The 26,218-nt window shown below is 34.6% G+C and overlaps 1 protein-coding gene across 1 annotated transcript in view; it reads left to right on the top strand.

The window, feature by feature from the left end:
* DCDC1 (doublecortin domain containing 1) overlaps nucleotides 1-26,218 on the top strand; it is a 509,452-nt gene that overhangs the window by 237,513 nt on the left and 245,721 nt on the right. The window contains 2 exon segments of the mRNA XM_056135538.1: nucleotides 7,491-7,583; nucleotides 15,882-16,052. Of these exon segments, the coding sequence (XP_055991513.1) occupies nucleotides 7,491-7,583; nucleotides 15,882-16,052 (264 nt within the window).

Raw genomic sequence — 26,218 nt, forward strand, 5'->3', positions numbered from 1 at the left:
CCTTAGGTTGGGTTGTTTTCATATCTTAGCTATTGTTCTAAGAACTGCAGTGAATATAGGAGTGCATGTATCTTTCTTAATTAAGAATGTTTTACATTTGGGGAGGAGATGCCAAGAAATTGTATTGCTGGGTTCTATGGGAATTCTTTTCCTACTTTTTTGAGAGACCTTCATATCACTTTCTACAGAAACTGACCAGAAAACATTTCCACAAACAGAATGTTGGTTCTTTTTTCACCACAACCCAGATAGCATAGGCAGTTTACAAACTTTTTGATATAGGCCATTCTCATTGTTGTTTTATTTTAATTTTATTTTATTTATCTCATTTTATTTATCTTATTGTTGTTTTATTTTGATTTGAATTTCCTATATCACAAGTGATGATGATTATTTTTCATATTCTTATCAGCCATATGTATGTCTTCTTTAGGGAAGTATCTGTTCATCTCTTCCTATTTTTGGATAGGATTGTTTGATTTTTTGTTATTGAGCTTTATGAGTGTTATATAGATCTTGCATATTAGCCTTTTTCTGATGTATGTATAAAACTATTTTCTTCCATTCAGCATTGTGTTTTTTAATTTAGCTTGAGTTTATTTTGCTGTGCAGAAACTTTTTAATTTGATGTAGTTCTATTTGTTTATTTTAGACAATAAAACACTTTTTTATGATTGTAAAGTTTTTGTATGATAGTTTTTATGAGGTTTGTCTTATAAATTGGCCTTAAACAGTTATCAACCAGCTATAAATTATAAATTACTATAATAAAGCAGGTTTATTTGGTGTTGGCCAAGTGGGGGTTTGACCGCACCCAGCTATGCTCAGGGCTTAGTCCTCATTGTCTGCTTAGGGCAAGCCCAGTGCAATCCTGAAATAAACCCAGTTCAAGCAAGGCAACTGCCTTTACCTCTGCATTATCTCCCTGGCCCTAGTTTTGTATTTTTTTTCTTTCAAAGAATAGCAAGGATAGGAGAAGAAGATTCTTGAGCTTAGGAAGGCCTATAATTCTTAATATCTCTGTTACCCAATGTCTCAGAACTAATTTTTTCAGAGCCAGAATTCTCAGTGAGTCGTTTGTATTTGTGAAGATCACACCCACCAGTGCTTAAGGTTTTCTCTATACCTTACCACAATCCCAGTATCTCTCAATAATATTTTGAACCTTTTTCTTTGTAGATTATAAAGTTTACACCTCATTTAACCAATATTGTCTAGTTTACACATGTATTATTTCTTGCTTTCTGTTGTGTAGTTTACTTGTTTCTTCAACCAACCTGTCTATACTTTTCTATTATCTATTTGTATCTAGAAAATGTAAAACAGCTATTGGATGTAGAGTTTCATTTATCTAACACTGTATTTTCCTAAATTTTGAGGGGAAACAGGATCAGTTCCCCTCAAAAGAGTTGGCTCCCAACTCTTTCTTTTTCCAGAGAAAAGCTATAGTCTATGGCTACGGCTTTATTTAAGAGCTTAAGCTTTTGTTTTAAATATTTTGAAGACCAAAACAACAACAAAATTACGATCATTTACTTAAAAAGTACACGTGGTTTTAAATTGCCCAATCTACCTATAAACTTTGAAACCTGGCTCGTTGTGCCTTCACAGTTCCAAGTTTGATTCTGTGTAATAATTATTTGCGTATAATAACTATTAAAATAAGTGTTTGATAATAAGCATATCTTATGAAGTTTAGATTCAGTTAAAGTAATTAGTTTTTAAGTCATAATAGTTGAAAAAAAATTTATCAGAAAATATTAAAGAATTTCAGATGCACACATACACACGTGCACTTAGAAAATCTTATTTGTATTTGAGAGCCCCAAGAATTATTTTAAATACTTATGGCAAGAACAGATTATATTTATTTGACATATATACCTGTTCATCACTTTTCCTTGTGTATCTGAGCTTTTCAAACCATCGCCTGTACTTTGATTTTATCTTCATTGACAGGTAAGGAACCAAAAATATAAGCCATCGATTTAAAGTGATGCAGTCACATTTTCATTTAAATTCTTTACCAATTTTGGTGTGTGACTACCCTTTACCAATTTCATTAATGTATTTCCAGACACAAGTTATTTAGGGTGACAAAATGCAGTTTTTCCTGGACATCCAGGATACCAAGTAGTGACTTTCCTCACTCTCTTCGCAGCCACCTCCTGTTCCCATACATAAATGGCAGCCAGCAATGGCTGGAAACAAAGGACTCTCTCCCAGCCCCTGAATACAGTGACATTCATTCTGAGAGAAGCAGGGGCAGCTTTTTGAAAGCCGACTTCTTCAGCTCGACAATAACACACAATGAGTTATTGACTTGTTTATATACGGAGATCTTTTCAGTAACTAACTCTGACTCCCACAGTCTGGACAAATGATTGATTTTGTGGTTAGAAAAAGAGAAAGCTCTCGCGCTCAACTCTGTAGTGCAAACTACTTCTTCCCCATTTGTTCCCTCGCTGAATAGGACCTTATTAAAATGCACTTTCCCAAAAAATACCTGCAGCTGGCTTTTATAACCATGTTTTGTATATATAAATAAGTAATTTGTCCCAGTCCTTTGTATATTTACGGGCCATTGGAATACTTGTCAATATCTATGAAGGCTGATTGTCCTGTTGTTTATGCTAAGCTTATTACCTATATTGATCTGCATGTAAAATATGGATCAAATACTTTATTAATCGATCAATATTTATAGTAACAGATTTTAATATAAAGATAATTTCAGTTCTTCTCTTGGAGTATCTTGATTTATTAAGGACATTTTTATAGGACATATCATATACTATAGATTTGAATTATTAGCTTTTTTCCTGAAAATAGAATTAATGGCATGCACATTCATGATTTCAAACAGTGACTAGTTTGGTTAAACTTATGCGCTCATCCCTGTGAGGTTAATACCTTTTTGAAATATCAATATAAATTAGGTAGACTAACAAAGCATACAAGCTTGTAATATTACTATACTATACCTTTTCAAAGACAGAAATAATTAAACTTAAGGTCACTTTAGAGTATTTTCATCTATAAAATGGGTTTTATCTCTCTGTGATGTTAAAGTTTACAAAAGTAGTCTTTGTGAATTTTAGAATACACTTAAAATATTTGTGGGAAAGTATAAAAAACAAGAAAAGAAAGTCCACAAGCAGCTAATGACACGCATAAAATGAGATCACTGTGGGCCCATCTGCATTTCTCCTGGAGGAGATCCAGAGCCTGTTTTCTTCTCCAGAACATCCAGAGTTGAGCTTGCTGAAGTGGCCAAATGTTTGTGGAATTTGTCAGAAATCAGAATGCTGTCTATTATCACACTAGGCCATGTATTCCCTATTTTATCACACATATCTAAATAGCAACCTTTGAGGATGCTTTAGAGATGTGTACTGCCTACAGGGTAGCCTTAATAGTTTTATGTAAAATAGATATAATGTGAAAGGCAACAACCACTAAAAATCATTTGATTGGAGTCTTGTTTCAGATATGCTTCTTAACTCCTGAAAAGTTCTTTTTTTGAGTTGAACATATACTTTTTAATATTCTTCTTTTTTTTTTTCAGTAAACCAGATCTTTTCCTTTTAAATGATTTGTATCCATTTTCCTTGTAACCGAGCCATTCTGTTTCTTGCTACTTCTATTTCTGCTGTCTCATGGGTTTATTTTTAAAAATCTAGTGCTGGAGAGATAGTACAGAGGTTAAAACATATGCCTTGTATGCAGGTGACTCCTATTTGATCCCTGGCACATATTGTCCCCCACTCCCCTATCTTGCACTGCGAGGGTGGCCACAGTAATCCCCTGAGCAGCACTGCAGCCTTGGGCAGACTCTTGCATTGAACCACTAGCCTGGTTGGCTGAGGGTCACCAGTGGAGCCCTGGACCTCTGAGAGAGCATTTTTGGAGGCTTTCAAACAAACAGACAAAACTTTTATTCCACTTCCCTTTTGTTAGTGTTGCTGTGATGGCTGCAGGCATGGTTGTGGTATTTGTATGCATTCTCCCTGGGGGAGGGGGCGTCACACTCTCAGTAGTGATGTTCTCCAATGTTGTGAGTGAAGTGCTCAATAGAGGACACATACTTGATTGTGTTCCTTGTACACTCATTGGTAATAGCACTCGCTGGGAGTTGCACACTTTATTTTTCTCAGTTGTGATGGTGGCACACCCCTGGTTTGGAGTACCAGAAAGCACTCACACACTTCATTCTGTGCCAGAAATCCCAAGAGGTAGTGCCACGGAATTGCACTTAGTACATTGGGGATCCTCAAGTCCAATTTGAGGCCTCATGCTTTTGAGGTAGATGCTTTGACACTGAGTGATCCCAGGGTCCTGGATTTTCTGATTGCTTTGTTCTGGGTTACATTATATTGAATGAGCCCAACTTTAATGTATTTTTTAAATCAAAATATTTAACCTGATTTTGGACAGATAATATTAGATGTTTTAAAACCTTAGCAGTGGGGACTGGAAAAAATAACTCAAGGGCTCTGGTGTCACATTGTCACTTGACCACTGCCAGGAGTGATCACCAAGAACTGAGCAGAGAGTGGCCCCAGCTCCTTTAGGTATGACCCAATACAAACAAAAATCTTATTAGTAGGGACTGTCAAAAACAGTGAGTTATACCTTCCTATTCGACTTGCTAAATTGTGATGTGTATAACGTATTTTTGGCAGTATTTCCACACATTTCAAAAGTACAACTATATTCAGAAGATGGTGATTTTGTTTCCTGTTAATGATTTAAGTTTCCATTGGTACTTTCTGTTTATTTTGACTTTTAATTTGAATTTTATATTTTTTTTACATTGAAAAAATAAGTTAAACCTACTCACAAAAATGACAGAATAGGGTCCAGAGTGTTAGTACAGAAGGTAGGGTGCTTGCCAACTGTGTTCAATCCCTGGCACCCCTATTATGGTTCCCTAAGTCCTGCCAGGAGTGATCCCTGAGTAGTGAGCCAGGAGTAAGCCCTGAGCACTGCCAGGTGTGGCCCAAAACACAAAACAAGAAAGTGACTTAATATACTTTAGATTGGAACAGTAAATCAAAAGCACCTAATTTTCTCAGTGAAGAAACAGTTTGTTCTCATGACAGGAGTTAAGAATCCTACTACTGTTATCATGCTGTGTGACTTGGGGGGTGAGATGACATTAGTACTATACAATGGAAATAAGTCAGGGTGAAGGTACATTTTCTTCATTTAACTTATTCTCAGTAACTTTCTCTCGGTGACTACCTTAAACATTATACAATATAATTACCTTTTGTTTTAATAGCTAGTATATTTTCAGTGAAGACACATGTATCTTTATTTTTTGTTAACTATTGCTCCATTTCTCACCGATTTCCTATTATAAACTATGCATATGTTGCTTTTCAGTGATGTTGATATGTTTTCTTCCATTTATGTAGATTAGTGTAGTGCTTCTTTAGAAGTTGAATATTAAAATCAAAGTATTTTTTTTCCAACTGTGGTGCTTTCAAAAGTAAAGAATTCCTACCTTTAAAAGAGGTACTTGGAAGCATTTTAAAATGTCATGCCCTGGGAGATCTCATTAGAATCTGACTTACCGCTGTGTCAACAGAGTTTTGTAACTGTTTTTATTTTGTTTCCCTTCAAAAAAAATCTGATCAGAGTGGTTTTGCATTTGAAAATTAATTTGGTACTAAAGAGATGAACACGGTGTATATTATCCAGCTCCTGTCCTCTATATCTATCTCCATACCTCTCTCTTTTTGACTCCTCCAATTAAGAAATCCTCACAGAGACTTAAGCATGTCAGATTTTCAGATAGGCTTCTGCACGTGCAAGTTGAATCTAGTATTTTATCTTTATAATATTTACGAATATTTCTTGGGGAAACTGATCCTAGGGACAATCTCATGGGATAATTTTATTTATCAGAAACACTGGTGGAGGGATGGGTACTCGATTATTGTATAACTGAAACCCAAGCACAAAAATTTGTAAGTCTACAACTGTACCTCAACGTGTTTCACTAATAAAAACTTTTTATAAAAAAGAAATTATCCTATCTATATAAAAAAATAAATAGAGCAGTGGCTTTAAGTCTAGAACAGAGGTTTGAAAACCACTACTTGCTATCCACAATTAGCCTATCACTTTTTTTTCCAAATTGCCGGATAGCAATTCTCACTCACTTATGTATTTTTTCATGCTGCAAGGGCAGAATTATTATTGCCAGAGATTCTGTCTCCCCAACCCAAGCCTGAAATATTTGTTGTCTGACACTTTACAGAAATGCTTGCCTATTCCTTAACTAGGATGATCATCATAATAACCTAAAGTTTTTCTGGATCATTTGCCATCAACCAAACTTGAGCACTCTGATATACTAAACTGTAGCATATACGGTGAATAAGGTGTTCCTGTGTCCTACATAGTTTTTCTAGAATATATTCGTAGCTAGATTGCGCATGCCCTCTTATTGATCCCACTCCCATCTTTCCCCAGGATTAGAAGAGAATCTTTGTTCAGACTATGGATTAAAGATTCAAGTTAATTCAAACATGATTTACCAAATAATTTAGAGAGTTTATTCAAGACAAAAACATTAGTATAGATCCAAACTATGGTCATTTTTCATTAGTCGAGTTTAATCTTCAATAAAGAGAAAGAACATAGCAAGTCCATTACTTAAAAGTATTCATTAGAGAGTTTTTATCAAAACCCTGATTTTCTTTTTTCTTTTTAATACCACTCTATTGAATGAATATTATTCTGTGATTTTAGATTTTTCATTTTTTAAAAAATAAAAACTCATTTTGTTTTTATGTGAATTATTAATAAAGGAATATCAAATGGGGCAAGGGAAATAGCTCAAAGGGCTGAAATCCATAACTTCGTATGCAAGAGGCCCAGGTTTAAGCTCCAGCACTGTATGGTCCCCTAAGCACTACCTATAGCAGTCCCTCACCTACGCCAAGCCATGAGTAGCCTCTGAGCACCATCAGTCATCACCCATAAAACAAAACCAAATGAATATAATATATATTATATATCTTAAATATTATGTGTAAATCATATATAATGTATATTATATATTACATATAATATATACATCGTGTATATATATATATATATATAGAGAGAGAGAGAGAGAGAATGGGGCTATAGTCACATTTTTATAACATGAGTTACCAACAGTAGTTGGAGGCCTGTATCAGTTTTGTAAATAGAGCATGTCAGAGGTCATTGTTGAGTGTCTAAAATTAAAGACCTCCCTTAATTTATATTTTAATAAACTTAAACATTTAAAAAATTTAGATTCTGAAATGTTTTAAGTATAAAAAAGAGCTTTTTATTTAATCTAAATTGAGTTTGTTTTCACATAAATATGGGTCAAATTAATGTGAAAATCACTTTTCATGATTATGCTAAATTAACACTTTGAATAAATGTTGCCAGTAGGTGTGAATAAGTGCCTATTTCATGACATTTATCTGTTTATTTTCTAGTTGAACTTGGTTGTGAATGAACAGAAAGAGAAAATTACTGAAAAATTTATTCTCTCAATGACAGCAAAGGAACACCAAAAGGCACAAGATGAAGTAAGAAACTTACTTTTCAAATTCTGTTATAAAAATGAAGTGATATTAATTACAAAATTAGCAAATTTTGTTTGGCTCTGATAATGGGCTACCTGTAACTATAATACAGTGAAAAGCAATATGTCAAAATCAGAAATCGTTTTATGGATGTATGCATTTTGAAAAAATTATACATTTAAAAGAATAAATCACATAATGTTCTAAAAATACTTATAAATGCTTTCTAATACATTTCCTAAATTGAGAAGCTTCTACATGACTTGATTCTGGAAATTCTAAAACAGCCTAGTATTGTTGAACTTTGAATTAATCCTAAATCTTGTTTTCATTTTTTGAATTATTCTTCTGAATTTTAGAAATGACAACAGTGTTATCTCTTATCAAGAAAAAAAAAAACCTGTAGCTTACAAATGTCAAGCCTAAGTGAAGCTAATCATAAGATTCTGTAGGCTATATTGTAATGAAGAACTGTTAGAGCAAGCCTTCTTTTCTCCAAAGCTCATGCTGGGAAGTTGACAGCATATTCCATAAATGAAATAATAATACAAAATTGGAGTTAGACAGAAGGGGAAATGATTTTCATGTAGCTTTCTGGAATGCAAAAGCATTTAATCTTTCTGAAGAAAAAAGATGAATTTGCTGATTTCCTTTTACTGCAGTCAATAAATAAAATCTATAAGTGACTTAAAGAATAAAATGATATAAATATTTAAAATTCAAACTTTTCATATAGTTCTCTTTTGACATTTTGGCAAAGAATTTACTCAAGATGGTTAATATTTTTTTTATCAGTGTGACTGAATCTCTTTTGCCAATTATATATCTTACAGCAGGTATATTCCAGAGTGAATTCTGGTCTTACATTGGAGATTACAGTAATATTTGGAATATATATATTCAATGTGAATTACTATATTGTAAACATTGATTGGTAGTATGAGTACGAAATATTTTATAAAACTGGAAACTTGAATAATTTCTAAAAATTCTACAAATAATTATATAGATTTAGATTGTAGTTCTTACTCATTACACTTAAGAGTAAAAAGGGAAACCATTAGCTAGTAATTAAAAATTTAAAAAAGTTTTTATTCATTAAAAATATTTTATTGTAGTTTTGTGTAGTTCTATTGTAGTTTTATACTTTAAAGTGAATTTGGTATGCAAGTTGATAATGGTAATTTTTTAGTAAATTCAAATTAATATCTAATATGTATAATTAAAAGTACATATAATAATACCTTATTAAAACTACATATAAAATAGTTAAATTAAATATTTACCTTTTATATATTGAAATTACTTGTCTTTGATATCTTATTAAAATTGGTTTCAATATAAAAATTTGTTCTGTATCAGGAAGATGATGAGAATAATTTAAGTATATCTTATTAGCAACACCAAAAACAAAATTTTTCCTCTATAAATCTAAGAGTGCATATTATGTAATTTTTGTATTTCTTTTTTTATCATGATCCTTATGCTTACTAACAGGTGGATTTTTCACTCCAATTTTTACATTTGCTTTTGTTTTATTTACTCCAAACATTGCATTTCCTGGCATATATAAAAATCTGAGACGAGAATTTCACAGTCGCTGGAGCAATAGCACAGCAGGTAGGGCGTTTCCCTTTCATGCGGCCTACACGGCAGACCCGAGTTCGATTCCTCTGCCCCTCTCAGAGAGCCCAGCAAGCTACCAAGAGTATCTCGCCCGCAGGGCAAAGCCTGGCAAGCTACCAGTGACGTATTCGATATGCCAAACACAGTAACAAGTCTCACAATGATATGCTCGCTCAAGCATATCAATGAACAACAGGAGGACCGTGACAATGACAGATAATTTTATATAAAAACCAAAAATAATAAGCATGAACATCATAAAATTACTTTGAGGCATGATATATATTTTAAAAGGTCAAACTTTTGGGAAATGGTTTTCTGGAGATCTGCATATAATTTATTATTGTTGGTTTCAGATTCTCTGAGAAGTACATGCCAATATAGGATTGAATATGTAGTGATTTTATTAGAAGACATTTGTGTGAGAGAAAATGGGAAAGTTACTCAAAGTTAAAGTGCAGGCTGGAACATAAGAGAGGAAGATTGTGGAAACATCATTGACTGCACTGTAACCTCAGAAAAGTTTGGCAAATCTTTTGGTAGTAGGGCCAAAGTAGATCACTGGAGAAGTTATGAGAGTCTCTGGGATGGACATGCCTTAGAATATTTAGCCATTGGTGCCAGTCAACCAAGTATGGATTTCTGAGCACAGTAGCTGGGACTGTCGATCAATTATATTTATGTAGCTAGAAGTTTATGATAGGTTTATCTTCACTGCTGCCTTTAAAATGCAGAAGTGATATTGTACTTTTAGTTAAAAACATAGCCCTTTTACCCCTGAATTAGAAGTGTTTTTTGAAGTTTTTATGTTTAACTTCTCCTTTGCCTGTGAGTGAACAGTCATGTTTGATTCTTGAATAGACTTAAAAGCAAGATAATAAGAACTTCTAGAAGTGAATAAGTCATTCCAAAAATACCATTATTAAGAGTATCCTACTTCATTCATGCTAGGATGAATGCTATCCCACTTCATTTCCATCTCAGAAGGGTTCTAAGACACTATAAAAATGGGGAGCATCTGAAGTGGTAGGGATAAAAGAGGTATTAAACATTTTTTTCCTGGCAGTTACACTATAGTTTATTGTTCCAAATCAAGAGATAACTTGGCTCACAGGTACTCATGACTTTTTTTTAAAAGTTATTTGCTCATCAAGTTCTGGTTAATAACTTAGTTATTAATCAGAAGAATACTATACTCCTTTTTGTGTCTGGAACAAACAAAAGATTTCAGGAGCCTTAAAATATTCATCTTCCCGATTCTTCTTAATAATGGTTTTATTTAGAAAGTTTCTTGGTGCTGAATTAAGTACTTTCCTGGTTTTGAGATTCGGTGAGTGCTGTGTGTGAAGTTGGCTTGCTGTCATCTTTATCTCAACTAGTATTCCTTTTAAGGTGTCATTGCCCCAGTCAGACCCCCCCTAACAGGGTCTCCTAGCATGAATGAAGTGGGATACTCTCTTCTTTGGTTACTTGATAAAGAAACCAGGAAAAATAAAATATAGAGTTGAGAGTTCATTATTGTTTATTATGTGTGTGTTAAATTTTTTGGTAGGACAGAAATGTACAGACTTTATTAAAACAAAGACTGTTCATTGAGGAATGTATTATAAATTGGAAGAATTAATAAATCATTAACTACAGAAAAAAGGATGATACTCTTGTCATAGAGGCTGACACTCTCTGTGCTGATATCAGGTGTCAAATTGCCATACAATTTAGTGCAGAGTGTTCAGGAGTCCTCCTTACTAGCTTAGGTGCACTCAAGGCTACATGGTATTCAGGCCAACAGCTATCATTATGAAAAAATAAAGAATTTCACAATCATTCATAATAGCAAAACCACAGTATTCAGAGTCTACAGTTCTGAAAGTCTATCTAGTATAAATCCATTTTAGATTGATTACAAATGACAATAATTTCTATTGGCTCCAAATAATTTTGGTAATTTTATTATATTCAAGTATGAATGTAAAACATGGCCCCACTACCTTACCTGTTAAGCAGCACCCAGTGAGTATGTTCATAGACAGGTGTGCATTTGCATTCTTTCAGAAGTTGGGTTTGTTTTCTCATCAGAATACTTAATTGAATTTTTTTTGCTACCTTCTGCTCATTTGTCACTCTCTCGAATTCTGTACAAGTGTCACTTCCGTGCTGCATTTCCACGGAGAATGAAAAGTAGAATGTGTAGGCTTTCTGTTGCACAATGAGATGGTGCTTTTTTTTCCAACATATGCATACGTAAGCCTTCTTTTGTGAATGGGACTGATAGGGTCAGATAATGTTTAAAGGGAAAGGCTTTATGTCTCGAAGCCCTCTATGTTTCCACATGGATGCTCCCACACACACATAGATTGAATTATGAACAGACCCATTAATGCTGGGATCACAGAAGGTCAAGTTTTGTCTTCTTTTACCCCTATTCACATAGCCTTTGTGGAGAGAGGAGGGGAAAAAAGGATTTGCAGGGGGAAAAAAAGATTCATGATGAAGAATTTTAAAGAACATTTTTTCCTTTAACACCATCTGTGATTTGGAAAATATATATATTTATATATAAAATGCAAAATAAATAAAGAATATTGAAATTACTAGCAATTTTGATATGTGAATTATTTCATTTGTAAAGTAATCTTTAAGGTAACCTGTTATCATAATTAATGAGAACAAAATATAGCACTTTGGGCAGAAAAGGTCTTATCAATATGTAAAGTAACATAAAATTCTAATAAAATTGGATGGAACCTTTATCGAAATGTCAATGAAATATTCCTGATGCAATTTTTCCTGTCTTTAAATATGTTTGCAGGGCATATTATTACATAGTTTGAAATTTTTTAAGGTTAAAGTTGGTGCAATTACATTTTATATGCATTACCAAATAAACAAAAATAGCAAAAGTAATGGAGATGTTTTGTGAAATAATGGAGAATTCACAGGATATAAAACTTCCAAGACTGTAACCAATAATCCTTTAGAATGCAAATGACATCATCAATTGTATGGTTGGTTGATTTCTGATGTCACATGAAATCCCCTCTCAGTGAAAGACTATGGATTGTGACAGTAAAACCAATCATGTATAAAAATGCCCTCAAATCAAAGTCTGAAATTCTTCCTTTGTGCGTATGACTTGCTATAGCATAAGGTTCAGCATATGAAATTAAAAATAGTATTATTGACTAACAAAATACTTTGTAAGATACTTTGTATACTTTAAAGACTATGTAAAGTTCTATGACTTTGAATATCATAATTTAGGTGGGGAAAATTTCAGGGACGATTTGTGCTTTCCATAAAGTGTTTCAATTTTAGGTGTCTGGTTATTAGATCTAGATTTTGTCATATGATTATAAGAGCAAGCTGGTCTTTAGTTTTACATGATAGATGCTATTAGCCATCATTTTTAGCATAGTACTACCAAAAAGTAGTAGGGTGAAGATGAGACTCAAATACTGGATAATATTGATTATCATCATTTCCATATTTTAAATGTTAAATTTTTTAATAGGTTTCATAGTACAGTGGAAAGCATAGAAACTCATTCCAGAATGTAAACAAAAGTTCTGATCCTTAACCATCAACTGTGTACTCTAAGGATGCAACTGAAGAATTCAGTATTGATTCATGATAGATTGATTAGACCTAAGAGTCTTGATAGTTTAGATGGGTAGAGACCACTCGTTAGGTATTTTGGTGATCTAAGTAGGGCTAATCTAGGGGGCTTGAGGAGATAAGGCTTGAACCTTGGTATTTTAAGAGGGGGAAAAAGAGAGAGAGAATGTCTCTATTTATAAGGATTGGAAAACTATAAAACTGGGACAAAACCCAGCTCATCGCAACTTTTCTTTTGTAGGGGTGGAGGAGGGGAGGGATGGAGGATTAAGCAACACCCAGTGGTACTCAGGAGCTACTCCTGTTTCTGTGATCAAGGGTGACTTCTGGGACGTTCAGGGAATCATGTATAGTGCTGGAAATCAAATTACAAGGCAAGTGCCTTAACCACTGTACTATGTCTCCAGCTCCTGTTTGTTTTTTAAAAAAAGTTTTATTGGAATACAGTCATACCTATTTGTTTACATTGTCATTGTTTTTCAGAATACAGTTGCAGAGAATTTGTAATACATAAAACCAAATTTTTTAATTTTCATTTGCTTTGTGTCACACCCACCTGTGCTTCGGGCTTACTCCTGGCTCTGTGCTTGGAGATCACTCCTGTTTGGGCCATATGTGGTACCAGTATTAATCCAGAGTTGTGGACGATATGGTCATATGTAAGCCAAGCACCTAAATCCATATGCTGTATCTATAGCCTAAAATTTGGAACATTTATCATCTGGCCTTGTAAAAGAATAATCATGACCCTTTTTATTTGAAGCAAAGATTTCTCATAGATGATTAATCACATAGAGACAAAAATTAAAAGTACGGGATAACAAAGGTAGGAATTATTTAAATTAAAAATAATTTATGTGTGCTTAATGCTTTTAAAATCCTTGGAAGAACTTAAATTGGAAAAATGTGTATGTATGTAATCTAAAACTTAGTTAAATAGAAAAAGAAATAAAGTTAAATAGATAATAATACAAACTTGATTTCATTGACTTTCCTGAAACTGTAGTGGTAGTTTTAACATTTGAGTTGGAGTATTGGCTGGAAGGCAGTATATTTAGCTGAGAGACAAGGAGTAAAGTGTCAGTACATGGGAAATACTTTTGGAGAGACTTACCATTTTGTCTGTTGACATTGAACTGAGGTAGAGAATCTATGTATTAAATTATTATCTGCATCATGTGAAATAAGGATGCATGAAATATCTGCTGTAGTTTAGATATTGTGTTGTCCATTCTATAATCTCATTTAATTTTTAATATAACACTTTTATTATAGGTGAAGTTTTCATTAAATCTTCTAATTTCTCAGTAAATGAGCCATTTAATCAAAGATTTCAAAAAGTCCATGTTCTTTAAGAGTTATTCATAATTCTTAGTGGGTTTAATTTAATCATTACAAATGATCATTTTCAAATTTGTATCAAAACATTAGTATGTCTGTGCACTCAGAATATATTATTAATAGTCCATAAGTCATATTCTTATGTATGTCTTAAATATGATGATCAGAAATGTAGACATTTAAAAATAATTGGCATAATTTTTTAAGCTTTGCAGTTTTTGAAAAGATTAGTGCCTATTAGAAAATGCTTATCTATTCAAAACTTTGTTTCAAATGGAGCATTAGGTTATTTGTTTTGTAGGGGAGGAGGCCCCATCCAGAGATGCTCAGGGCTTACTCTGGATCTTTGTTCAGGTATCACTTCTTGTGGGGCTCGGATCTTTATATGGGATGCTGAGGATTAAACTGGAGTGGGTTACATGCAAGTAAAGTGTTTTATTTTGAACTGTTTCTCTGGTCCCCTGAGGATTTCTGAAGTATGGAGATTATGGAAAAGTTTATCTGTGAATTTAAATAAATTATTTTAGAGTGTTTGAAGTAAGAACTGTATCACTGTCTCACTGTTATCCTGTTGTTCATCGATTTCCTCAAGCAGGTACCAGTAATGTCTCCTTCGTCCTAGTCCTGAGATTTTAGAAAGTGCCACATTTGAGGCTTTTTCAGGGTCAGGAGAATGAGACCCAACATTATTACTGTTTTTTGGCATATTGAATACTCCACGGGGAGTTTGCCAGACTCTGCTGAGCAGGCAGGATACTCTTGGTAGCCTGCCAGGTTCTCCAAAGTAAGAACTAGGTAATAAGATACTGCGTGGCTGCATTTGTGGCAGCGTGCTTCCGGGAGCTGGGTTTTATAGTTTCTGGGTCTTGGCCATTGATGGGATTACACGGCGCCAGGGACAGTTGGTGGGTGTAACGCCGACATACTGGAAGATGGGGGATCTAGGTGGAGGAGGCCCAGTCCCAATCTGAGCAGGCTTGGAGATCTAATCCCCGGGTCCCTCACATCTGGGATCCTCTGCCGGCTCCTTCATGTGTGAGGCTCATCCGAATGTGTGGAGAGTGGTCGGTCTTAAGCAAGGCTGTGCCTAGAACCGGAGGTCTTCAGCTGCCAGGGCTCTGTTCAGGTCGGGGAGGGAAACTCAGCCCGTCCTCCTCCAAGGGACCCTGGTGAGGACAGCCAGGCATGGAGGCAAGAGACTCTATAATAATAAGTAAGTAAGAACATTATTTTAAAATAAGTAAACATTATTTTAAAAGTCAACAAAAATGTTAATATATTGAAATATTAAAAAATTTAATGTAATATACATATGATAAGTAAAATATGAATGAGACATATATTAAAAGCAAGTGTCATTTCTATATATATTGAATTGTTTAAAGTCAGGAAACTTTTATTCTTGTTAAATGTTTGAAAATCCTTTGCAGATTGTCAGGTGTTTTTCTTTTCATATTTAGGGATGCTTTTCATTTTGCAGTTGTAAAAACTTACCAACTATATATTATTGAAGTGAAAAGTTTAAACATTTTATCATAAATGAAATGTGTTTATGAAGGAATGTATATATCTTCTGTTCTTTCTTAAAACTGGGTCTCTACTCAAGTTCTTGTATTGAGGTCATTTTCCTCCTATCAAACTGGGTACTCAAAAAAATCTAATAGGTGTGACATCAACAATTACTTCTCGCTAACAACTCTTGTAATTTAACCCCTTCAGGTGAGCAAGCTGATTGATGAATTGCAGACAGCTATCAAAAGTCACAGAGGTCATCTCTCTAAACTTGGCCCCCAATTACAGGCTGAGCGGGAGCAATTCTCCTCTTATGTCTATAAACACATTAAAAGCCTTCCAGCAAACACTCTTGTCCCAGGAGGCCTGCAGCTCAAGGTGGGTATCATTCTGTGACTCTCACTGAGTTCAACCAAAGATGAAAACACTGCTCCATTTGAAGACCTTTGTATATAACAATGCCACTCAGCTTGAATTTCTTTTTATGTTTTTCTTAAACTGGAGATTGACTTGCAAGTACGAGTAATGCCATCCAGGGAATATACTTTAAAAGAAAATAACTAGAGGCCTTTGACTGTGCATTTATAAACTTTAACTAGTTTTCAACTCATGAAAAGTAATTATAATGAAAATAAATTTAATCATGTGATTATTTGCATAGTTTTCCAGGCAGCATTTATTTTTCACAGGAGTCTACTTGTACTAAATATATAGTGTTTACTCAGGATTTCATTATGTGTTTCCGTTTTCAAAAATAACTTATTTGGACAAATGGACAAGCTTTCATAGTTGCAGACAGTAGAAATAGGAATTAGAGGTAAAAGGCCAGGTGACTGATTGATGTTCAAGCCACATTTTCAAGGAATAGGATCTATATTGGATAAATGTGACACATGTCTGAGTTCACTTGGCAAAATCAATACTTAAGAATATACTGGGAAAAAAAGGTGAATTGGTTATTTGTCAGGACAAGATGTCTAAATATCCTAGATGACTTACTGCTATTACATTGTTGGAAGAGAAAAAGACTGTCTCATATTTGGCCGAAATGTTTTAGGTATCAGTTGCCTAAGGGATTTAAACAAATGTTCATAATGATATCCTTATCAACTTAATATTATTTTATAATTTTTGTCCTGTATTTTAAGACTATCATTAGTAAGTTTCACATCTAAGAAACTATTGCTACAGTTCTTCACTTTATTTTGATTATACCAATATTTGAAAGTGGTAACATACAAATAATTTTATTTTGCTCCTCCTTTAGCTGCAATTTCTTTCTCTTAATATCTAATTCTATTCTGCAATTATAGCATTATAAACATTTTTTCTAACTATGACTTTTAAAAACGATGTTCTTATATTTACATATTACTGAGCACATGAATCATGTAAAAATTGAACTTGAGGGAAATGCAATTACTTGATAAATATAATATTTTATTTCTCAGTGTGTTAGTAAGCTAAAGGGTTGAAAAGCACTGTTCAAGACATCGAGGTCAATGATTCCTATGGTCCAGGAACATTGTTCTTTTCCAGATTTCTCACTTAGATATAGATCCATTCCACCATCTGCAAAGTATAAGCTATTGATTAAGTAGAAGAAGGAACTTGGTTGACTTATGCTGTTCATCCCCACTGACTTGTACCAGCAATTATCATATGACTTGAAAAATGGTGCTAGAGTCACAGGTTTCATATTTTTTAAAAATTTCTATCACTTATTCACAACAACTTATGGACTTAATAGCAAATGTTTAAATTTAGAACCAAAATTGTTACTCATAATTCTTCAAAAACTATTTCTATACCGGTAAACAGAGAAGAAATTTATGTAAGTAAAATAACTAATTTATATTTGTTTAGTCTCACTGTGTTTTCTAACACAGTGGCCAGATGTAGGTTATTTATTTAAATTAGCAATAATTATTTTAAAAATTCAATGCTTTCTATGGTAAGTCCACAACACACCTAGTTTTATCCCTAAAAATTTTACTTCCAAAAAACCTCTCACTGCAGGCAAAGTGAGTAGGATGGTCACTCTACTCTTGTTTAAGAGCCCTGACTTCCTCTCAACTATTCTCTTTTTCATGATTCATTCCCCAAGAAGTACTCAGTCTCACTTGCTCTCCCTTCTCTCCCTTCATGGGAACATATGATTTTTTTCCACATGGGACATCTGATATTTCTCAGAGAATAGATTCTTCTTTCCAGATTCCAGGAAATGGAAATAACAGCCCCATACTCAGGCTTCTGTGCAGTGGTTTTCAATTCTGACCACCTACTTGAATCATCTGGAGACCTATTAAAAGATATCAATTCCCCCACATTCCAAGGTTTTGGTTTTTGACTGCTACTTACTTTGAGATCTCTGATTGTTAATATTCTCCAAGGATTTTAGAAACCATTTGTTACATAAGTTATTTTAATATATATTATATATAAATATATATGTGTTAATCATTATATGGATCATATTAAAACAGGGAAAGACTATTCGATTCCTAATCATTTTACTATCTTTTACAACTATGATTTTTTAAGACAGTGGTGCCAATTACTAGTAGAAATATTATAAAATGGTTTGCTATTGTGCCAGTCTTCTAAAGTTTATCTTCAGTGATAACTTAAAACTTGTGATGTATAAGAGTAGATATTTGAAATGATGGGGGGGAAAGACCTGGGAACTGTAGTTTTCTAAAGTTTCTTATGTCTGAAAAACCTTATAGTAGAGTCAGAAATAGATTAACAGCTATCTCTGAATTATTCAGAATTGCAAATCTATTACAATATACCTCTTCCTGTACTCACTCTTGGGAGTAGCACAATTTTCTAATTCAACTGAAAAGATATTTGAAAAATACTGTGCAACAAACTATACATTGCCAGTTCCACAATCATTTCACATGAAGTAGTTGCTTGCCCAGAATCTTAAATTCCATGAGACCTGGGAGTTCCTTGGAGTACCATCACAAATCCAGTTACCTCTGACTCATTATAGACAAGGGCCATATTTTTTTCTGATTATAATAATTTCATTCCATTTTTTCCCTGGGGGTTCCATAACCAGAAATGTTTAGGGATTACTTCTGGCTTTGCATTCAGGAATTTCTCTTGGTCCTGGCAATGCTCTGAAGATGATATGCGATACTGAGGATTGAACCTGAGTCAGCTACAGGCAAGGCAAACGCCCTTCACACTCACTATTTCTCTACCCCATTTTATCCTGTCGTATGGCATGCAATGTGGAGTTTTTGGTTAATGCATCAATAAAAATATTCTGCCTTTATGATGGAAGGGTATAATGAAACTTATTTCCCTCTTCCTTTTTAATTTTATATGATATTTAATTTTATATGATAAAATATGAACTTTATATTTCTTTATTTAGGGATTTATGTCTCTCTGTTGAACCAGTGTACCATCTTGAAGAACCAAAGGGTTAGAAAAGTAATACAGTGGGTAAGGCACACTCCTTGCATGCAGTCCAGGTTCAGTCCTCAGTAGCATTCGTGGTCCTCTGAAGAGGACCAACAGGAGTGATCCCTGAGCACAGCTGAGTGTGGACCCGCAAACAAAACAGAATAACCAAAATAATTTATTATAACTAATCTAAGCTTATAGAACAGTGATATTGAAGTAAGAGCATGAGTCAGGAGGTGACTCAAAATCCTGAGTGCTTTTTTATTTTGCATTGGTTGCTGTCATCTATTCCCTGAGTTTTTCACCCCTATAACATATGACTACTCTTAAATGTCATGTTTTGATTTGTTCTTGACTTTACAGGGTGACCTCTTGAAAGAACACGTTGGGTTCTCTATTGCCTCAGCTCAGTTTTTGTAATCATGTAACACAATGAACATCAAATTTGAATGGATTTACTAAATACAGGCTTGTAAACAGCTAAATGTGAATGCTTCTTCCTGCTATAGAAAGTTACTTATTGACAAAATTTGTAAACACAGCATAACAACAGAGAAATTTTAGGAATAATGTGTCTCATATGTTCCATAATCACATTATTTCAACAAGACCTTTTTTTACCCTTACATATCATAACTGTATGCCTTCATACAACTTGTGTTACTTGTGTATTCACAACCACAGTATGCACTTTTTGCATTCTGGTATATACTCTTGTCATCATATAGTATTTAAAATTGATGATTTTTTTTTACTATTTTTACCTTTAACTCCACAAGCAATGCACACCACAAATTATGAAGCTCTTTAAGCAACAAGTTTTGAGGATCAATATTTTGCTACTCCAGACTTCTCTTACTAAACTCCCTTGTCACTGCAGTACCCCCCAGCCCCTCTGAGAACATCTGTCACAGCCATGGCTCAGTGACTTCTGCATCCACAGTCCTCTTCTTTTCCTGCAACTCCTCCTCCTCTTCATCCCCATGGAGATGCTGTCAGAAATGTTAGCATTTCCCTGGGAGTGCAGGGAAAAAAAAAGGATTCATAGGAAAGGGTATTAGCAAATCTGTAGGAATGGTGGGTGGAAAAGCGAGTTGGAAGGTGGGTAATTGTGACAGTGAATTGATGAGCAGGAGTGTGGGATGTGCGAGTAGGTGGAAGGAAGCATGGGGCAATGAGTAGAAGGTGGGTACAGGGAAGTTCTTTCACTGGAATTAGTGCTTTTCACACACAATTGGTCAATGATACTCTGGGTTGGCTTCCATTTGCTGCCAGCAGAAGCAGATCCATTAGAATAATCAGGAGAGACAGATTCTAAATTCTGTAAAATTTGTGGGAGCGAGGCCTCTGAAAATTATGCCTGAAAGTAGATACTTATTTAGAATAAGAAAATAATTTTTCACAAATTAGTGGAAGTTTCGAGATTCATATACTTTCATTTGATGCTGCCTTCCCTATTTTCATTTAAAAAAAGTTTATCAGAAACACTTAAAAGTACTACCCTATTGTAGCTGGATTCACTTCTGACATTCAAGCTTCTAGAAACTTTCAGAATGCTCAATAAATATGAACCAGAGAAACAGCATGAAGTTTACTAAACTTGGATTAAAATAAGATTCATAAGGCTGGGATTTGGTGATCCTTATATTTTCCGTTGTTTGGTTATATGGCTCTTTCATAGAATAACAATTTTTACCTTTTCTAAAAGGATAAGTCAGAGATTTACTTCTTAAAGAATGTCTTTGGGCAGCATCCTATTCATCCTCCTCCAGGTAGTATGATTCTAACGATTTTTATTCTGCCAATGATATAAAGGAAGCTTTTCAATCAATAGCTCAGTAAATTCACAAATTATCGAATACTTATTTTTTGCAAGGTACTTTTTGCTAGGTACTATGAAGCATGAGCAGAAGCTTGGAACAAGTTTCTGGCTAAGTTGATCATTATTTTAATGTAATAAAAAGAAAATTACAATAAAGCTTTTGGAGATAATAAAAATAATGTGTACACCTTCCCACTTTTTATTACGATTTCATAATTTTCATTTGCATATTTATATTGAGATAGTGCCGTAATTTGGTTGATTATCAAAAACATTTTTTTTTATGACATCTTATTGTCTTATTCCTACTTTGGACAAACTTGCAGGCTATCGAATGTAGCCCAATCATTTGATAAATGATTATCAAAAACATTTTTTTTTATGACATCTTATTGTCTTATTCCTACTTTGGACAAACTTGCAGGCTATCGAATGTAGCCTGCCCACAGGGCAGAGTCTGGCAAACTCCCCGTGGCGTACCAAATATGCCAAATACCAGTAACAATGATGGGTCTCATTCTCCTAAAGAGCCTTGAATATAATCTCAGGGCTAGGATGAAAGAGACGTTACTGGGGCCTGCTCGAGGCAATCGACGATTAACAGGATGATGAAATGAAAAAAAAAAAATCAAAAACATACTAGCATTTATCTGTTTTCCCCTAAATACTTGAATTTGAATACTTGAATTTTCTCTACCAATGAAACCAAAAACAATGCACAGGAGCTCCATGAAACCATTTGGGATTGCATTATATTTTTGCGGTGAGTGACGAACATTTTAGGTTGAGAGATAGCATAATGGGTAGGGTGCTTGCTTTCCACACGGCCAACTGGTTAGATCTCTGGCATCACACATGATCCCCGGAGGAAAGCTGGGAGAGAGCCAGAACTAAGTCCTATGCACTGCCAGATGTTGCCCAGAAAGAAAATAAATTTCAATTTATTTAACCATTAATAGGAAGTTTTTAATAACAATGTATGGAATAAAATTATTAGAAAAAGATGAGTTTAGTTACTTGAAAATCATAGCAAGAGATTTTTTTTGGACTATCCACAATACTATTCCATTAGCTTATTATGTCCTTGTTTCCATAATACAGTACTTGTTAATCCTTGTTATTTTGTTTAACCACCTTTCCCATAGAAATATTTAGACTTTCTAAGCCAATCTGTTATTTTAACTATGTCATTTGAGTTAATACTAGGGAAGCAAGTTTAGAATATGCTTTAAGTAACTATAAGTATACAACATGCCAATTTGACATTCATTTTCCATTTTTGTTTTGTTTTGGGCCACACCTGGAGGTGCTCCAGACTTACTCCTGGCTTTGTGCTTAGGGTTCACTCCTGGTGGGACTTTGTACCATCTGTGGTGCTGGATATTGAACCTGGGGCTACCTCAAGATTTGCAGGTGTCCTACCCACTGTATTATTTCTTTGGTTCCAACATTTTTTTCTTAGGAATTATGGTTAGAGTATCATAAATTGGAATCATCTATAATATTATGGTTATATTAAAGAACATTCATTAAATGATGAGCACAATCTGATAGATATAATCAATTTCCATGTGTATATTTTTGCTATAATTTAAAATGTGAATTTCTATTTTTAAAGACAAATAAATTTGAGTTACTATGAATGACCTCTAACTCCTCACAGATATTTGTCAGAGGTAGGCATGAAACATTACTCCTATCCCTCTTTCCAATGCTGTTTCTGTTTTCTATTTTGTCTTTTTTTTCTGTGTGTGTGTGTGTGTGTGTGTGTGTGTGTGTGTGTGTGTGTGTGTGTGTGGTCCATGGGGGCATGGGGGAAAATGCCCGTGTATTCCTTATTTCCTGACTGGCATCTGCAGCCAGGTGTAAATCTCTCTGTGAGGAGGATACAACTCCCCTTTCTAGACCCACTGAAGAGAAAAACTGTCTGTCTCAAAATCAGGAAAGCTCAATTGGTGGGGGCATCAGCTCCCATGCGGAGCTGCTTGAAATGAGACAGGCTTTCCCTGCGCACTCCTGACAGCCTCAGAGGGGCCCAGAGAATTGCCAGGTGGGCAGTCAGCAGGGAGAGTCCCCAGGCCAGACCTGGATTACTGTCCCAGCAGTTCTTCAGACTAAATGCAGCCACTGAACCTTGCTGCTGAAAGCACACACGCTCTCAGGGAGATTGTCCTTCTCCATAGCAGTTAATTTGTTTTTACCTCTCAATTAGCTTTTTCACAGAGATGCTCAAGTAGCTGAGCTTCCCCTCTTGCATATGCTTCCGTCCCTGGATTGCCCACTGACATCTATGTTAACCTGATTCACTGCGAGTATTACTGAGCAGCAGTTCCTCATCTGAACGTAGAAGAGAGACAGATTTTTCCGCTCAGTGCAAATGAAGTGACCAATTAAAAATTCTGCCTACTATATAATACTATTTTATGAGAAATGTATTATTTATTAATATAAGGAGATATTGCTCTGGACAACAATGTTTTGCATAGAATTTAGCAATTTCGGTAAGCATTCATTAGTTGGGAATTATCTTTTTTTTAAAAAAATAGCCTGTAAGTGGCATCACTGGCAAATTTGTAATCTAACAAGCAAAAAAATCTTTAAGGATTTTTTTGTTTTGTTTATACTTTTTAAATTAAAAAGCCTTAAATTTATTTTAATTTTTGTAATTGATTGAGGCATTGTGCTTTATAATACTGTTAACGATGGTTTCCCATCTATGTGATTCCAATACTACACCCATCAGAGTGTGCCCAACTCCTTCCCTAGGGAGTATAATCTTTACAAGACTCTGAAAAGTGAGTAGCATACAAAATATTAAGCTGAGAATAGGATCCTTGAAAGTGAGAATCTGACGAAGTAAGTCTGATAGGTTAGGTTTAGTTAATCTGGTCATTTTCATTTTCTCCTGAGTCAAAAAGAATGATTTCTCATTTAAAATGCCTTTATTTTCTCTGAGAAGGCATATTGAGTCCAGGTTCTGTTTTGTTACTGATTACTTCCTAGGCTCTGGTTCATTCTACATCCATCTACAGATGGCCTCCACATAATTTGATTTTTTAAATCCCAATTAAGTATACTTAATCCCAATTAGGTATAAATTTAGATACTAAATTAATTTAAACAAATGAGATGCTTGTTTCAATTTTTTCAGAATATTTTCACTGATAGAGGGTGTATTGAAATTACTTAGTTGAGCATGTGACAGGCAAGAAATTCACCTTTATTAATGTAACTTTAAACATATTTTATATTTATATTTGTGTTTGTAGACTATAGCACTGTCCTCCCATTGTTCATCAATTTGCTTGAGTGGGCACCAGTAATGTCTCCATTGTGAGACTTGTTACTGTTTTGGCATATCAAATACGCCACAGGGAGCTTGCCAGGCTCTGCCGTGCAGGTGGGATACTCTCGGTAGCTTGGCAGGCTTTCCGAGAGGAGTGGAGAAATTTGTTTTTGTACAAATTGTAACTGGATACAAAGAGAGTCTTTCTACAAAGCCCTTCACCTTGTTTCCAAAATTTTACTTTTATCAGCAGGCTATGAAAAACTGATTGGGGAGAAACCTTTTAAAATAATTTTAAGGAAATCAAAAATAAAATACGACTCAAAATGTTGAAAGGAAAGGAATGCAGGTTCGCCCAGAGTCTGGGCAGGCCTCTCTCCATTGGCCTTCCTTCGCCCTTTCTCCACTTTGACCTCTACCCCTTGTTTAGTCTGTCAAGGCCCCTCAAGTTCTCATTCCTATCTTTCCCCATGTCATGCTCGTAGGGAAAAGACTTGCCACAGTTTCTTTCAAGCTGGAGACATTTAAAATTATTTATTTATTTATTTATTTATCACTTAGTTCTTGGAATGTGTCATGTAAAGTAAATGAAAGTAGATCTCATGGTTGAAGTCAGGATCGTGGCTACCCCACTCTCACTCCTCACACCTGAGGTCTGAGATTCCTGCTGTCATCTCTCTTGGGATCATAGCCCACAATTATGTGAGTGAGTTCGGCCAGCCTTACTCCAGGGCAGAAATGAAAAATCCCAGTCCCATAGGATCGGTATTCAAATTATCAATAACCAATCCCATGTAACTATTTTCTTTTAGAAAGCTATTTTACTATGGAGGTGGTGGATGCAGGGAATTAAGCCAGGGTCTCACACATGCAAGGAAAATCTCTACTGCTTGGGCACATACATCCCTAGGCTTATGCTGTGTTATTTTAATTGTAACAAAGGAGAAAAAATCTAAGTAGAATTTTAAATATTTGTAAGTTAGTAGGAGAAATATCTTGAGGGGACTTTTAGCCCACTTGTAACATTCTACACCATAGGCTGTCATATCTTCTAAAAGGTGCACTCTGCTGCATCTTACAAAGGAAATATTTTTTTATTCTTTTTATTAGTGAAACACCATGAGGTACAGTTGTAGACTTACAATTTTTTGTGCTTGGGTTTCAGTTATACAATGATTGAGTACCCATCCCTCCACTAGTGCCCATTCTCCACCTCCAGTGCTACCAGTACACCCCCCCCACCCCCCCCATCCCACCCCACCCCTGTGGCAGGGCATTCCCTTTTGTTTTCTCTTTTACAAAGGAAATATTTTTAAAGTCTCTTTTAAATGATTTTTTTCTTTCTCTTTTAGTTATTTTCAGGATAATAAGCAAATCAGGCTTCAGGTGCAAAACTATTTTAAATAAAGCAACATATATATTTATCAGTTGAAATCTTTTGGGAGATTGTTGTGATTTAACTCAAGTTATACTGATTGCTTTACTGGTCTCCAGTACTATATAATTTCCAGAATATTCTTTACACCTCCACCTGTGTACAAGCACTCACCGACAGACTTCAGTGTCATCCCACAATCACAATGGGTCCTAGCCTTATTCCTCACGCCATCGTTCCCAGTTTGTCTTTTGAGCATACCTTTTCTAGACTTATTTTACTTGATTTTGGATCCAGGTATAATGTACCTAGTAACATGTAGAGGAGTGAACATTAACACTCACATAATTTCTTTTGAGTACATTTTTATTACTTTCTAATTCTACTTAAAAACTTTTCTGTTATGTCTGAGGACACCTTTTTTTAATGCAGTACAGACATTAATTCATTATTGAATTGCCATTGCCGAAAATTCAAGTTTTAATATTTAATTTGTGATTGCTTCCTACCTGAATATTAAAGTGAAATATTTTCTCTGTTAGACTATTTGGCATATATTAAATAAATATTCTAAAAATGTTCTTGGGGGTAAGGTGCCGCCAACAGGTCAATCTGTACCTGGGAGGCGAGTACATCAG

Source organism: Sorex fumeus, unplaced genomic scaffold (assembly GCF_029834395.1).
Source record: "Sorex fumeus unplaced genomic scaffold, SorFum_2.1 ptg000007l, whole genome shotgun sequence".
Lineage (NCBI taxonomy): Eukaryota > Metazoa > Chordata > Mammalia > Eulipotyphla > Soricidae > Sorex > Sorex fumeus.